The 17,299-nt window shown below is 44.0% G+C and overlaps 1 protein-coding gene and 1 pseudogene across 2 annotated transcripts; both read left to right on the top strand.

The window, feature by feature from the left end:
• Positions 1-340: 340 nt before the first annotated feature.
• LOC307056451 (large ribosomal subunit protein uL23-like) lies at positions 341-813 on the top strand (annotated as a pseudogene). Its single transcript has one exon. The product of its transcript is annotated as a large ribosomal subunit protein uL23-like (transcript).
• Positions 814-5,348: 4,535 nt separating this feature from the next.
• Positions 5,349-5,603, top strand: LOC307055901 (small ribosomal subunit protein eS27-like; the record flags this gene model as incomplete). The annotated part of the gene is made up of 1 exon (XM_079708192.1): positions 5,349-5,603. The coding sequence occupies one exon, from the start codon at positions 5,349-5,351 to the stop codon at positions 5,601-5,603; it is 255 nt and encodes an 84-aa protein (XP_079564318.1).
• Positions 5,604-17,299: the final 11,696 nt, after the last annotated feature.

The raw sequence follows: 17,299 nt of genomic DNA on the forward strand, positions 1-17,299 counted from the left end.
CTAAAACAATAGCTAGCAGTAGGAAGGGAGTAATAAAGAACAGAATGGAGACAAATACAATATAGAATGGAAAAACAATAGAGAAAATCAATAAAACCAAGAGCTTTTTCTTAAAAAAATTGACAAATATTTAGCTAGATTGACTAAGACACAAAGCAAGAAAAATTAAAGTATTAAAATCAGAAAATAAATTGTTACCAAAGTTCATGTGCCCGCTGCACAGTGAGGCCAAATAAACTGAAACATCGGAGTTTGAAGCAAAGAAAGGTTTATTGAAGTAGGATATTTCTACAGATTTTACAGAAATGAAAAGGATTATAAGAGAATACTGTGGCTTTTCACAAAGATGGTGCTGAAAGCGAAGAAGGAAGCCCCTGCCCCTCCCAAAGCTGAAGCCAAAGCAAAGGATTTGAAGGCCAAGACCACAGTGCTGAAAAGCATCCACAGCCACGCAAAAAAGATCCGGACATCACTCACCTTCCAACCGCCCAAAACACTGTGGCTCAGAAGGCAGCCTAAATGTCCTCAGAAGAGTGCCCCTAGGAGAAACAAACTTGACCACTATGGCATCATCAAGTTCCCCCTCACCACCGAGTTAGCCATGAAGAAAATAGAAGACAACAACATACTGGTGTTCATTGTGGATATCAAGGCCAACAAGCACCAGATCAGACAGGCTGTGAAGAAGCTCTATGACATTGATGTGGCCAAGGTGAACACCCTGATAAGGCCTGATGGAGAGAAGAAGCGTATGTTCAACTGGCTCCTGATTACGATGCTTTGGAAGTTGCCAACAAAATTGGGATTATCTAAACTGAGTCCAGTTGGTAATTTTAAATATAAAAGTTTTCACTAAAAAAAAAGTGGATACTGTGATGAACAGTTCGCTTCAGGGAGAGGAACTGGTGGCAGGGAAACAGTGAGATTTTACTTTTGGAATTTTGTCCCAAATGAATGAATAATATATTTAACCAATAACAGCAATAAACATATGAGCACAAGAATAGATAAAAATGAAAATAATTTATTAAAGTATAAATTATTTTTACTGTATTTTCTAAAGTTTTTGCAACAGGTTTGTGTTACCTTCATGATTGGAATAAAAACAAAGAAGATATTTTAAATGTTCGTAATGTTAGTATGCGTACAATTTTTATTGTTTCTTTAATATCATATCAAGTCTTACCTCTTCTTTGACTAGAGGAATTTAGTGAAAACAGCATCTTCTCCTTGGCTATGAGCAGGAACTGGAACCCCTAAGTTTTGCACTTCCAGGTGAGGAGACCTCACCCTGAACTAGGAATGGAAACAGTTTAGAAACAGAAAAAGAAGAGTAGTTTCTCAGGGAGCCAAAGAAATAAGATGTTGTCCTAGAAATAGGTTGGAATGTGGTGGCTGGACTCAGGCATTTAGAACTAATTTTTAAGTCCCAGTGTTCAGGCAGCTGTCAGACAAGGCAGGCCAGAAGCCAATGGAAACCAGCTGGTAAAGCTGGAAAGAAGCAGGCTATGTATGTGGGGTAGGCAGGGTCGGCACCTTCACATACTGGCACAGCAGCAAGTTCTGTCCCCAAACTGAATGGGAAAAGGGCTGGGCTCCAGTCAAGAACAACCAGCCAGGTCAAACTCTCTGGATTGACATCACACTTGTGCCAAAAGAACGCAGGCATCTCAAACTGCCTTTTCATTTGTGCTGGATGGAGAGAGTGTTGGCAAGAGTCCGAATGGTTCAAGGCTTTGAGGCTTGGCCCTCTGGCCCGTTTCTCTCAGTGCTGCTATTTGCCCAGGCCAGTAAAGAATCCTGGTCTCTAAAGAGTCAAGATTATCTGGACAAGTCAGAATAGAATAACTTTAAAAAATGAACATTTTTATTTTTAAAAATTATTTTTTCCATGGGCCATGTCATCACTTATTATATTATAATAGCACATTTGTATGAGTTTTTTGTTTTGTATTACTCCCCAATTGGAATGTAAGCTTCTTGAGGACAGGGGACTTTTTCTGCTTCATTCACTGCTGTCTTCTCAAAGCTCAGAAGGGTGCCTGGCACAAACAGTTGCTCAGAAGATTTTAGTTGAGTTACAACAAATAATCACTGCCAAAAAAATGTTACAAAAAGTTCAAATAGTAAAGTTCAAAATGTAAAATTAGAGTCTTTGTCCATATCTCCATCTAATTCTGCTCTCCCAAGATAACCATTATAACATTTTTGTGTATACAATATTAATCCTAGAACAATCTGTCTTTTTACTTCTGTTTATCTTAAGCAGATCACAATGCCTGGCATAGAATAAAGTACTTGATACAGCTACTTGAAAATTCATTGAATGAGTTGTAAGCAGTCTTGGAGTTGGGGTGGAGTGGCTAAAAAAAGAGTTGGCTGCTATAGGCTATTTCTCTGAACAAGTTAGGGTGAGTTCCTTGAGTTAAGCATCTGTATATCACACGTATCGAGGAGAGTGCCTGAACAGGACCAATTATTTATTAAGCACTTAGTCTATGACCCAACCATATAATGAGGAGAAAGGTTTGATTCTCCAGCCTGCTGCACTACTTCTGGCTTTCTTGAATAAGACTCCTTGCCCTGTTAAACTGGCTCAGTGCCATTCTACCTGAGCATGCTGGCCCCAGGGCAGAACTCCCCTCCCAAAGGGCTCTCCATGCCTTTTGGCTGCTGGCAAGACAGAATGAGAAGACTCTCCCATAGGCCAACAGACACAGACACCCACGCTCATGCCCAGCATGTCTGCATGGAATGTTGCCCAGTTAGAACCTCTGAGAGACAGACATCTGTCAGCATCTCTTTGTGAGGGTGTCTCAGGGGATTTGTCTGAGTGCCAGCTTCTCTATAGAAAACGCAGTCAAAGCCGGAAAAAGCCAGCCATTCAGTCACACTGAAAATACAATATTGAAGCATTAAGCTGGAATGTGACGATTTACAGCTGTCACACCACACTCTCTAAGCGAAATCACATTTTGTGCCAGACTTCCAAAGACATAATCACATGACAACTATTTTTATTGCCTTGATGCATGGTTAAAAATAGTTTACCATAAATGTAAGAAAATCTACTATGGGATCTCTGTTGAGAAGCATAAGTACAGGGAGCAAAGTGGCTGTTTTCTATTTTACTTCAGGAAACATTTAGTTATAAATAGAGTGATGCACTAAGCACAGAAGAAGAGTGACTTAGGTTGGATTCTTTGCTAGTCAGTAACTTTATTGAATCAACAAAACTAAATCAACAAAACTAAATTTCCTTGAATCCACCTTAATGATAGAAAAATCTTCTTAGTAGGCCTTTCAGGTTCCAATTCATCTTCGTTTTCTTCTTGACTTCTGCTTATTTCCTTACCAGATCTTTCACCGTCCAGAAGTTAAGTAAAATATTCCAATCTCTCACTGTACTTACTGCTGGGTTCTTATCAGTGTGTGTGTGGTGGGGAGCTGGGGCAGGGGCGGGGAGTTCGTTGGAGAGACAGCCTTCATTCTCAGTACCCAAAACATTAGAAGTTGCCACACATTTCCTCAGGCCTCTGCACCGGCTGGTTCCTTGGTTTGAGAGGCTCTTTTCCAAATCTTTGAGCAGCTGCCTCCTCATCATTCAGGTTTCAGTCAAATGTCAGTCCTTCCTGACTATCCTATTTAATATTGCCCTCCTCCCATGACTCTGTCTCATGACATGTAGTCTTATTTTCCTCACACTACAGCATCTGAAATTTTACTTACTGGATTATTGTCTGTCTCCCTAGATAAGACCTAAGCACCATGAAAGCAAATACCCTGTCTGCCTTGGTTACCACAGTACTCCAGCACCTTGAATAGTTCCTGGTGTACAACAGGCTTTTTGTACATATTTATAATTGAATAGGTGGTGGCTGATAGATGGTAGTGATTAAGTGTAAAACTTCGGAGGAGTGATTTGTTTAAGGATTTAAAAAGAGAATTTTAAATTTCCAGCCAGTTACTGTCTTGCCAAAAAGAAAGAAAAATGAATTGGGATTATCACATCCATTGTCAACTTCTAATTATGCCCTTAGCACTGGTTTCTGTACCAGGTGTGAGTGTATCACACACAGTGCATTTTACCACTTGGATCAGAGATCAAAGGAAATCAAAAGTCATTAGCAAATCTTAGATTAACCATAACACATATTTTCCTCAATAGCTCTTGGAAGAGTCACCCTAAAACATGCTATTATTCAATGGAATATGTAAATTAGTAATGAAAAAGTTCGTTCAATTAAGGGGAAGAGATACACACGAATAGCGAAGACACATTTTAAAAGGATAGAAAAAATCCCCGTTGAACTTAACAGCAATAAGGTCGTTCTTTTCTTTAGTTCTCTGTAGTGAAAAAAACTGTAAGGATGGCAAAAATCGACATTTTATGGCTCTTGTGAATTGACACAAAGTAAAGGCATATATTTGCATCAGAAAAAAATTAACATTAGCAATCAGAGCTATCTCCTAAATGTCCAAAATATGACTTTGTTTATATTGCCTCTCTGAAATCTTAACTAGATTTTTTTTTTTTTTTTTTTTGGCTATAGAAATTAGGTAAGAAACAGGGCCCTCAAAATAATGGCAATTGATTTAATTCCTCTTACCTTCACTATCCTCGTCTGTAAAATGGAGCTAATAATCCTTATCACATAGAATGGATAATGTATACTAAGTGCCTAGCTTTAGTAGATGTCCAATAAATATTATTTTTGGTTGTTGCTCTTTTTTTTAAAATAAATTTATTTATTTTATTTATTTATTATTTTTGGCTGCGTTGGGTCTTAGTTGCTGCGCATGGGCCCTCTCCAAGCTGCGGCGAGCTGGGGCCACTCTTCGTTGCGGTGCGCGGGCTTCTCATTGTGGTGGCTTCTCTTGTTGTGGAGCACGGGCTCTAGGCACACGGGCTTCAGTAGTTGTGGCTAGTGGGCTTCAGTAGTTGTGGCTAGTGGGCTTCAGTAGTTGTGGCTCGTGGGCTCTAGAGCGCAGGCTCAGTAGTTGTGGTGCATGGGCTTAGTTGCTCCGCGGCATGTGGGATCTTCTCGGACCAGGGATTGAACCTGTGTCCCCTGCATTGGCAGGCAGATTCTTAACCACTGTGCCACCAGAGAAGCCCCTTGCTCTCTTTTTTTTTTTTTTTTTTTTTTGCAGTACGCGGGCCTCTCACCGTTGTGGCCTCTCCCGTTGCGGAGCACAGGCTCCGGACGCGCAGGCCCAGCGGCCATGGCTCACGGGCCCAGCCACTCCGCGGCATGTGGGATCTTCCCGGACCAGGGCACGAACCCGTGTCCCTTGCATCGGCAGGCAGACTCTCAACCACTGCGCCACCAGGGAAGCCCGAGAACATGCCTCTTGCAAAGGATCTCCTTCATCCCTCTCCAGAAGAGGAGAAGAGGAAACACAAGAAGAAGCGCCTGGTGCAGAGCCCCAATTCCTATTTCATGGATATGAAATGCCCACGGTGCTATAAAATCACCACCGTCTTTAGCCATGCACAAACAGTAGTTTTGTGTGTTGGCTGCTCTACTGTCCTCTGCCAGCTTACAGGAGGAAAAGCAAGGCTTACAGAAGGATGCTCCTTCAGACAGAGGCAGCACTAAAAGCCCCTGGAATCAAGATGAATGGGAAACCATCCCAATAAACACATTTTGGATTAAAAAAAAAAAAAAGAATGAAGTTTAAAAATATTTCACTGGAAATATTCCTTGACACATTGAAAAATATTTCAATACTTCAATACCACTAGACAACGTATAGTGAAAAACAGTAGTCTTCTGCCTCACTCCTCTTCATAGCCCAAAGACAACCATTTTCCACTTTTCATGTTGCTTCAGGTATTTACCTCCATATATTAAAAAAAAAAAGTGTTTATGCTGTTATTTCCTGATGTATCTGTGTTAAACACGCTCTATTGCCTTCCTGTTGTGGTAGATGAGGATGTAGCCCTCTTACAAATACACCGCACACCCAACTCCACTACTTCCCCATTGTCCCAGAGTAGTTAAATCACAATTTTAACTTACATTAATAATCAATGTTTACATTATGATCAATATGTATAATTTTCAGTCAAAAAGTGAACTATGACTCCTTTCTTGTAAAACTCTAGTGAATAAGAAAGCCCATTTTACTTCATCTGTACCAATGCAATGACTTTAAAAAAAAGTTGCCTTTTCTTTTTTTAAAATATTTTATTGATTGATTGATTGATTTTATTTTTTATTTTTGGCTGCATCTGTTCTTAGTTGCGGCACGTGGGATCTTTGTTGAAGCATGTGGGATCTTTCATTGCAGCGTGTGGGCTTCTCTCTAGTTGTGGTGCACAGGCTTTTCTCTAGTTGTGGCCTGCAGGTTTTCTCTCTCTAGTTGTGGTGTGGGGGCTCCAGAGCTCGTGGGCTCTGTAGTTTGTGGCATGCAGTCTCTCTACTTGAGGCAGGTGGGCTCAGTAGTTGTGGCACCTGGGCTAATTTGCCCTGTGGCATGTGGGAATCTTAGTTTCCCGAGCAGGGATCGAACCCACGTCCCCTGCATTGGAAGGCAGATTTTTTTACTCCTGGACCACCAGGGAAGTCCCCTGTTTCCTTTTCTGATACTAAAAGTAAAACATGTTCATGATGGAAATTTTAATTCAGAAACATCAAAAGAAAGAACTTAAGATCAACTGTAATCGCAGTCCCTGTGTAAACTGCTCCTCTTGCCACCTCTTTGCTCTCTTGTCTTCTCCCAAGTACCCAATCAATGCTACCTGGGCTATCTGCAAAGTGTCACGGAGGTGTCCTAGAACGCCGAGGTCCCTTGGAGCATCCACTCTCTCTGCTACTGCCATCTCCAGTCTGTCTCTGCCAACTTGCAGATCTGTGCTGCCGTTCTCTCTCTGGTCAGTAGGCAAATGCCTGTCCCTTTCTCGTGCAAAGCTCTTTTCATTGGGGATCTCACAGCTGAGTTCCTAACAATTCAGTTCTTTCAGCAAGCCATCCAGAAGGGTACCTGGGCTCCTGGTGAGTCGGCTGTTTCCGTTTTAGTACACAGCCTTCTCCTTCCTAGGACTGAGTGGGGAGCAGGTTCAAATACAGCTTTATAAAATCTTCATAAACACCCTTCTCTAACATTCAGGCCCTGTGGCTGATTCTACCCTCTACGGGAACTCCTTCCTCAGTAGGGGATTTTTCCCTTAAGGAATCCGTTATTACTTCCCACAGCCTGTGTTTCATCAGGTGATGTTCATTTTAAAACTCAAATTTTACATACTTCTTCTGGACCCAAGAAAATCAAGGGAAGGGACTAGGTGTTTCAAGCATTCTGTCACGACAGTGCAGAGCCCAGCGTCAGTGCAGAGCCCAACTTGACGTCCGGGTTCTACACCAACCAGGACACTGATATATATATTATCTATCACAGTGCTGGCAAACTCCACCGAGCCACTGTCCTTACCACACACACCCCCATATGTTACTTCCTCCGTGAAACCTTTTCTCATCCCCCTCTATTCACTCAGTTGCTTCCTTTCTTGTTCGCACTTAGATGAGAGCATTTATTACATAGTATACACCCCCTCCCAGCTCTGAGAGGGCTGGAATCTATGAGCCACAATGTAGGATGAAGAGAAAGCATAAATATTTATATGAGGGATGAGGGTTTGGGTGAGCCAGGCTACACTTAAGTGCTTAAATACCGGGAAAGGGACTTTCTACGCAAACCAAAAAACAACAGGGAGGTGTTCCATTTTCTTATAGCAGGGCAATCTGCTTGAAAAACGTAGTGTGCCTTAAAAATGTGCCAGGTCATCGTGTGAGAGTCGGATGGGAATGTGGCAAAACCAGTTAGGAAGTCACCCGCGGTGACCCTGCACTGAGATGTTAAGAAGTGCAAGATGGTTGCGGTGGCGTGGAGAGAGAGAACTACATCCAAAAGGTAATTTCAAAAGAAATAGTAACAAAAAGTTAGTTTGCTGAGTTCCCGCTATTTGCTAGGCTGGGCCACCACCACCAAGGTGGGTATGGTCTCATCCCCATTTCGCCCATGTTTAAAATGAGATTTGGCCAGATTGAGCGACTCTCTAGGGGTTGCACACCCGGCAAGCAAGCGGCAATGCTGAGCTTCCAACGCATGTCGTGGGGCTGCTGAGGCCTCCGCTGCCTCAACCCCAGTCACCCACTCTCTGCACTGAGCGGTGAGGGCCGTTTTCCCGACCTGAGGCCTCAGCTCCTCAATTCTTCACTGACAAGAGCCTTGCAGAGGGCACTGGAGTTCAGGGATGCTTTATCCAGCTGCCAAGCCCTGTCGGGACCTTAGAGCCCAGCGGCTGCGGGCGGAAGAAGGCGCGTGGCGGCGGCGGCTGCAGGAGCTGAACGGACCCCCGAGGCGAAAGCGGCTTGGTCACGGCGGGGCCGGAACGCGGTCAGCGCGGAGAGCGCCGGCCGCCCGCGTCTCTGCATAGTGAGCCGTGACGCTCGGCTGCCGCACGTGCGGGGCAATGGGGAGCCACCACTGACCGGAAGGGCCGAGTCAGCGCAGGCAACGCCCGCGGAGGCCCGTGTGGAGGGCGGACGCGCGACTGTAGGGGCCCCGCGCCTTCGACTCCCGCGCGCCGCGTCCGGGCAGCCTGCGCCGAGGGCTGCGCCTACGGATCCCAGGCCATCCAGGCACCACCGCCCAGAAGGGATTAGGCGCAGGTTTTCGAATATCCCGCACCGGGACTGGAATCTGAGACCGAAATTTGACATCTTGAAGTCGCCCCAAGCAACAGATGCTCTGTGCAGGTTTCAGTGGAAGCTCCTGACCTGTGAAAGGAGACAGGCTGTGTGTCTCAAAAGACTGAGTGGATTTTGAAGATCAAAGGGACTTGCCCAGGACCAGAATTGGTTTGCCTGATCCAGTTCCCAAATTTAGTAAATAATAATGAAAACAAAACACTCACTTTTTTTTTTAATGCAAGAGCAAAACTTCCAGAATTCCAAGAGAAAATAAACCTTGGTTTCTGAGACAAAGTTTCAACAAGATGGGAGTGTGGCAGAGGGAACTTTCTAGAGATCCCTGATAAACATGATACCAAGGTCTTTCTCCTGTTTCTCCCCACTTCTACAAGTGAGGCCAGAACCCATTTTAGTAAAATAATGCTTTATCGTTTTTGCTCAAATTTATTTTTTAGTTAAAAATGATACTATAGAAATTGCTGGGGGATGGGGGGTGGGAAATGACACCTAATTACAGTCCCTCAACCAGAAAGCACAATTACTTTTTATTTATTTATTTATTTATTTATTTATTTTTGGCTGCATTGGGTGTTCGCTGCTGCCTGAGGGCCTTCTCTAGTTGTGGTGAGCAGGGGCTACTCTTCAGTGTGGTGCACGGGCTTCTCATTTTGGTGACTTCTCTCGTGGAGCACAGGCTGTAGGTGCGTAGGCTTCAGTAGTTGTGGCTCGCGGGTTCTAGAGCGCAGGCTCAGTAGTTGTGGTGCACGGGCTTAGTTGCTCCGCAGCATGTGGGATCTTCCTAGACCAGCGCTCGAACCCGTGTCCCCTGCATTGGCAGGTGGATTCTCAACCACTGCACCACCAGGGTGGCCCCAGAAACCACAATTACTTTTGCTTCTCTCTTTACTTAATGTTCACAAAGAAGAGATTTTTACATAGCTTCAACAGAGCTATCACATTCTATTTTACTGTTTTCAGGTAATGTTATGTAAACATTGGTCCATGGCTCACAGATCTTCAGGATCATTATTTTAAATAACTGCATTACGCTCACCACATAAACTGCTATCCTCCTGTTGGTGTGCTTGTAGGTTGTTTTATTTTTATTTTTTAATCTTTTTGGCCGTGTTGGGTCTTCGTTGCTGTGCTCGGGCTTTCTCTAGTTGCAGCGAGCGGGGCCTACTGTTCGTTGCCGTGCGCGGGCTTCTCATTGCGGTAGCTTCTCTTGTTGCGGAGCACGGGCTCTAGGCGTGCGGGTTTCAGTAGTTGCAACACGCAGGCTCGGTAGTTGCAGCCCACGGGCCCTAGAGCGCGGGCTTCAGTAGTTGCCACTCACGGGCTCAGTAGTTGTGGTGCGTGGCTGCTAGAGCTCTCGGGCTTCAGTAGTTGAGGACTGCGGGCTCAGTAGTTGTGGTGCATGGGCTTAGTTACTCCGCGGCTTGTGGGATCTTCCCGAACCAGGGGTCGGAGCCATGTCGCCTGCATTGGCAGGTGGATTCTTAACCACTGTGCCACCAGGGAAGTCCCTGTAGATTGTTTTATTGACTGTAGGTTGTTTATTGCTCTTTAGTTGTTTCTGATTGTCAGCCTTTGTCCTCCATTGGAAACGTTCTCACTGGGCAAAATGAGGAACCTTATGAGGAAAAGTGGCTGCCAACCATTGCAGTACAGGAAAGCTTATTTTCTTTTTAAGAGTTCACATCATTTTCCCAAACAGTTTTTTTTTGTTTTTTTTTTTTGTAATACGCGGGCCTCTCACTGCTGTGGCCTCTCCCGTTGTGGAGCACAGGCTCCAGACACACAGGCTCAGTGGCCATGGCTCACGGGTCCAGCTGCTCCGCGGCATGTGGGATCTTCCCGGACCGGGGCACGAACCCGTGTCCCCTGCATCGGCAGGCGGACTCTCAACCACTGCGCCACCAGGGAAGCCCCCAAATAGTCTTTTGATATTTTATCCCACTTGGATAATCACAGCCTTTCTTTAATTCTGTAAGGTATACATTTTAAAAGACCAGAACTTTCCAGGAGACTGACAGATGTGGGATTCAGAGTTGTGTTGTGAGACATTTTCAGATTTTCTTCAAGCAGTTTGTGTTCAAGTGCCACTGTTTACTGCCTTCTGTATGACTCAGAACATGTTATTTAACCTCAATCTCAGTTTTCTCATCTGAAAAATTGGGATAATAATAGTACATACTTCATAAATTGTGAGAATTAAATGAGATCGTATTTGTAAAGTGAGTGCTTAGAATGCCTGCACATAATGCTCAACAAATGTTTACTTATAAATAAATATTATTGTCTTTCTGCTATTAAAGAGAACAATGGCTTTATACTGAGTAATGACAGGCAACATATGCCATGGCTACCAAAGTTGAAATGGTAGAAGTGTTTCCTTGCAAACTTTACCCACCATTTGAAAATCAACTCCATGTGTAAGTCTTCATAATCAGATCAGTAGCTTCATAGTTAGAGAAAATGGATTAAGCTGAAAATAGGTGTATAATGTCATACGATATTTTGAACAAAGTTTTGCTTTTAGAAACTTGGACCTATCTGGGGCAATGAGACTGAAAGGTGTGGGGAGAAGATCAAGAAGCTGTTACTTGGGACTTCCCTGGTGGCGCAGTGGTTAAGCATCCACCTGCCAATGCAGGGGACACGGGTTTGAGCCCTGCTCCGGGATTGCCGCGGAGCAACTAAGCCCGTGTGCCACAACTACCGAGGCTGCACTCTAGAGCCCGTGAGCCATAACTACAGAGCCCACATGCCACAACTCTTGAAGCCCGCACGCCTAGAGCCCATGCTCCGCAACAAGAGAAGCCACCGCAATGAGAAGCCTGCGCACCACGATGAAGAGTAGCCCCTGCTCACTGCAACTAGAGAAAGCCTGCGCCCAGCAACGAAGACCCAACACAGCCAAAAATAAATTTAAAATAAATAAATAAATAAATTTATTTTTTAAAAAAAAGAAGCTGTTACTTTTCATCTTAGGCTCTTTTGCACTACTTTGTCACCATGCACATATATTACTTACTTTTTCATTGTTGTTTTGTTGTGGATGTGTAGCCTGAATGCTTGCTTTTGAGTCAGTCTGTTAGATGTTTCTTCAAACTGAAAACTAATGGAGTCCCGGATGTGGTTCTGGTGTAACATACACCAGAATTTTGCTTTTCCATTTTTCTATCTTAGGTACTGTTTTCAACTGCTGCTATTTATTCATCCATTCAACATATATTCGTTAAGTGGCTATTATGTGCCAGGCACTACGCTTGGTAATGAAGACATTCCTCAAACAGGCAACCAAAGTTTGAAACACATTGTGTGCCAGCTACATAGAATGGATTTTTTGTTAAAGACTTCTGTGATTGTTGGTCCTTGTGCTTGTTGCTAGTGAATCTTGAGATGATGTGACAGAATGTAGCTTTCTTTGCAATAGAGCTGTACCTAGAACATTCTATTTCAGACTCCAGAATCCTGCACATATGAAATAGAGATAGGACTAACTTTGGGCCCTGTGGTAAGGGAATCTCTTCCACCAGCGCTGCTTTTCTGGAGCTCTGCCCAAAGCTAATGTTATACAAAAGGGCCCTGTGGGCACTTTGCTGGAGAAGTTCTTTGATTCAAATCAATTCCATTCAAAATCATGTATTGAGTACCGACTGCTTATAAACACAGGGGTAGGAGTGGGAGAGGAGCCAAATATGAAAACAACCCAGACCTTGAAGCTTATTATCTTTTAGGGTCTTAAATCTTTCTGAAGATTATTCTGATCCAGGTACTTCTCTTTTAAAAATCTTGAATGGATCTCTTTTGCTTTCAAAACGTGTTTTATTTATCTCAAAAAACACTAAATCTAACTGAGTACTGGACACTATGCTAGGGTTTGACAACACCATTTCAAAAAATTACCGTTACTGGTTCCAATATTGTTGATGGCATCTGAGTTACCAACACAACGCACTTATATTGGTCTGAATTGTAGCCAGAACTTGTATAATTTTGTGCTTTTGTATTGTTGCAAGCATCCAACTACCGCTTTATGACTTCTAGTGTAGATGTCCATGAGCAACTGCATGTTAAAATACAGATTATTTTATTGTAAATCACTTTCTTTTTTTAAAAATAAATTTATTTATTTTATTTATTTTTATTTGTGGCTGTGTTGTGTCCTCATTGCTGCGCATGGGCTTTCTCTAGTTGTGGCAAGTGGGGGCCACTCTTCCTTGTGGTGCGCAGGCTTCTCACTGCGGTGGCTTCTCTTGTTGCAGAGCACTGGCTCCAGGTGCGTGGGCTCAGTAGTTGTGGCGCATAGGCTTAGTTGCTCTGCAGTATGTGGGATCTTCTCAGACGAGGACTCGAAACCGTGTCCCCTGCATTGGCAGATGGATTCTCAACCACTGAGCCACCAAGGAAGCCCCCTCACTTTCCTTTTATTTCTTCCTTGTATTATAGTTAAAGCACTATATTGATTCTTTTAAAATATGTGTATTTAGACTATAGAATCTATAGACCTCATTTAAGAATAGCATAGAGGACATTACAAAAAGAGGTCTGATAAGGTTGAGAACAACTGGCCTAGTCAAATAAATCTAAATGACTCATCCTGGCACTTATGGCCATCATTGTCTTGTCTCAGGTTTATTTCTCTTTGCTATACCTAGGATCAGGCCAAGTTGCTTCACTTCACATTCCCAGTTTTGGAGCAGTGCCTTCTATTCCCACTGCTCTGAGGTCACCTTGTCCTATGCCACTGGGCTCTGTCAACTTTGCCACATCTAATTGACCAGTCTATTCATAGTCTGTCCAACTGCCCAAGAGAGATGTTCAATAGGAATGATAATAATTAACCAGATCAATCAAATTTTCTCTTGCAAAGATTGAATTTGAGACCCAGACAGGCAATTAGTTAATGGCAGGGTCAGAAGATGAAAGACACACAGAGAAAAGGCTGTAACCAGAAGTTATGACACAGCAGAATGCAGGAGTAGACTGACGTCTTGAGTACGCAGAAGCGAAATGAGAAGTAGTAGGAGCAGGAGCAACAGATGCAGAACAAGCGTCCCTGCACAGCGGCACAGCCTTAGAGAGGTGTCCACACAAAATAGCTGTTCCCTTGAGCTGCCTTGGCTCTAGTATAACCTTCCCGTTCCCAGATGGAATTTAATCCCCCACAAGGCCTCAGTCCTACATGATTGAGATTCCTGTCTTCTTTATTTTCCCACATAGCCTTGGAGGAAATCTTTATCACTTAAGGTAATATGATCTTTTTTTTTTTTGCGGTACACGGGCCTCTCACTGTTGTGGCCTCTCCCTTTGCGGAGCACAGGCTCCGGACACACAGGCTCAGCGGCCATGGCTCACGGGCCCAGCCGCTCCGCGGCATGTGGGATCTTCCCGGACCGGGGCACGAACCCACGTACCCTGCAGCGGCAGGCGGACTCTCAACCACTGCGCCACCAGGGAAGCCCGGTAATGTGATCTTTGCAACCAAAGATCCTAACTACCAGCTTCTCCAAATCATGCTCTCCCATTTCTCTGCCTCTGCCATTTCCTCTGTTTACAATGTTCTGCCCCACGGTCTCGTTATTGCACGACTCAGTGTTATGTACCCAGAGTCCAGCTCGGACACCATCTCCTCCCTGTTATCTTAGCTGCAAGTAATGGCTTCCTCTCTCCTTGGAGCTCCCATTTCTACTTCTTTTAAGAATATTTCTCACTCCCAACTCTGTTATAGAAAAACATCACCTCTATTAGATGAGTACCTTGAAGTAAATACAATGACTATCTCATCTCTGTTACCTTCATAGCAGAGCTAAACATAAAGCCATGCGTAGAATAGGTGATTAATTATTTACTTCTCCTTCTATTGATACATTGCCTATCTTCTCCCCATTTCTCAGTCTTAGGTCATTCATGGTGTCAGTTATCTTTAAGAACATGGCATTGGGGCTTCCCTGGTGGCGCAGTGGTTGGGAGTCCGCCTGCCAATGCAGGGGACACGGGTTCGTGCCCTGGTCCGGGAGGATCCCATATGCCGCGGAGCGGCTGGGCCCGTGAACCGTGGCCGCTGAGCCTGCGCGTCCGGAGCCTGTGCTCCGTGACAGGAGAGGCCACAACAGTGAGAGGCCTGTGTACCGCAAAAATAAAAAAAATAAAAAAATAAAAAAGAACATGGCATTGAACCAGAACTGGTTTGCATGTAGTAGAATTTCCATATATCTTTGCTGAATGCAAGATCCAGCTTTTACTTGATATCTAGGTCAGCATGATATCCTATGCACTGGGCATCACAAAGATATACCCCAGTATTTATTTATTTATTATTTTTTAAAATAAATTTATTTATTTTTGGCTGTGTTGGGTCTTCATCGCTGCACGCGGTTTTTCTCTAGTTGCTGTGAGTGCGGCTGCTCTTCGTTGTGGTGCGTGGGCTTCTCATTGCGGTGGCTTCTCTTGTTGCGGAGCACAGGCTCTAGGTGCGCGGGCTTCAGCAGTTGTGGCTCGTGGGCTCTAGAGCGCAGGCTCAGTAGTTGTGGCGCACGGGCTTAGTTGCTTTGCGGCATGTGGGATCTTCCTGGATCTGGGCTTGAACCCGTGTCCCCTGCATTCGCAGACGGATTCTTAACCACTGTGCCACCAGGGAAATCCCAAATATTTAAAATTAAGTATTTTCAGTAGCAAACATGTTTCTACTGCATTATGGTATCTTCTAATGGCATTACCGCCCTCCAAGTCACTTAGGTTTAAAAACCTTAAGTCATCCAAACAAACAAAAACCAAACAACAGCAACAACAAAACCGAGCTAAATTTGACCCATGGGCCATGGTTTTCCAACACCTGGTCTAGAACACTAGAAACATGTGGCAACTCTCCTTTTGGAGCTTGCAAGTGACCCCATACAGTGGTTTTACCTTCCATGGATACCTCTGGCATATCACATCTACCGAGTCATATGACCCAAGTGGCAGGACAGCTTGCTCTGTTGCTTAGACTTGCTACAGAGCATACAGTTGCTTGGACCTCTGTAGCAGGTCCCTCTCTTGCTCTTAGTCTCACTCAAAAGTAGGAGCTTTCCTAGATAATAAGTGGATAAAACAGTATTTCCAAAGTGGCAATATGCTACTCTCATAACTGAAAGAGGTCCACCAAGCATAGATTCTTTTGCTTTCTTTCCTAGTGCAAGGTGAAACAACTTGTTCTTTAACTTTTAAGGGATGCCACAAACCATTGGATCCCTAACCACTTCACCAACATGGTAGTGTCTTAAACTTTCATGAGTTTACATGGCCTACATACGTATTACTAGGGCTTTGGGGAATATTTGTCACTCCTGCTCACCAGATCCAGTTAGTATGATGTTCTGACTACTGTGATGTTCTGTAGAATGTTAAGAGATCCAGGTCACTGCAGACTATACAGTGACAGAGCAAGAGAGTTAAATAAAACAGCCTTGGGGCAAGACAGTAAATGGGTGCTAATGTCTTTTCCACTAAAGACAAATGGTTTTGGTCCTTACTTTCTACAGAGCCATAATCACTTACTAACTGCTAGAAGCTGTATTGATGTGTTGATAGTGTCTTGTATTCAAGCTTCCAAAGAGCCACCCCCAGCAGGGTATTAGGACCAGCTCCAAGTGTGCTCTTGCCAGAACGCTAAATCTGTCTTGGGCGAGTGCCTCCATGTCAATAAATTCTCACCTATTTAGTCTAATATTCCACTCCCTTGCTCTAACTCTCTCAAGATACACTCCTTTGGTTTTTGTTGGGATGTATTAGCCAAGTCCTATAATTCTTTTGGTGTGTAATTTGTTTTCTCTTGGAGCAGGAAGGATATTTCCCCTCCTGGGCTATCCTGAGACCTAAACCTTGCTATCAGTATTATGAGCCTGGAACAATGAGGGGTGTCCTTAAAAAGGACAAGAGTCATCTTAGAATCCAGGGGTTCAAAATTCTCATGCTTATTCATCTAAGTGTCTTTATCCCAGACTTAGGGCCCCACTTCTTCCTATCAGGGACTGACTTTGACTTAAGAGACTTGTCGAGGCTTTGAAGCAATTCTACCCTCTGATGAGAACCTAGGCCCGATTTTCAGCACAAACTGCTGTCATTTCAGGTGTTGAGAGTCTTCTGAAATGCCATCACAGAGGAGGCCCTCTTGCTTTCACAGCTTAGTTAAAGTTATTGATTTGCTGACAGGAGTTTGTCCTTTTCCTTTTTTCTTCAAGTCTTACAGTGGTGATAAAAAGTGAGCTCCCTCCACAATCCTCTTAATAATCATTGCCCCATACTCTTCAAGTGCCACAGCCACTGTATAGACAGCCAACACGCCCCTTTCACCTGCACCTTGTCCCAATCAACCACAGGGGAGATTCTTAGTAAATGTGAAGCCGGGCAGGTCAGAGGTATCACTAAACCACTTATCAACAGCAATGAAGTCCTCAGTAGGTGGTGCAATTCCTTCCTAAAGTTCCACTTTCTAAGACCCTTTTACTCAACACTGTTCTTAGCCTGAGTTGCCTTGAGGCAGAGCCTAAGACAAAGGCTTACGTGATTATTTCAGAGCACGATCCCAGAGGGCAAAAGTAAGGGACAACATGGGT

The sequence above is a fragment of the Hyperoodon ampullatus genome, assembly GCF_949752795.1.
Source record: "Hyperoodon ampullatus genome assembly, chromosome: 7".
In the NCBI taxonomy this organism is placed as follows: domain Eukaryota; kingdom Metazoa; phylum Chordata; class Mammalia; order Artiodactyla; family Ziphiidae; genus Hyperoodon; species Hyperoodon ampullatus.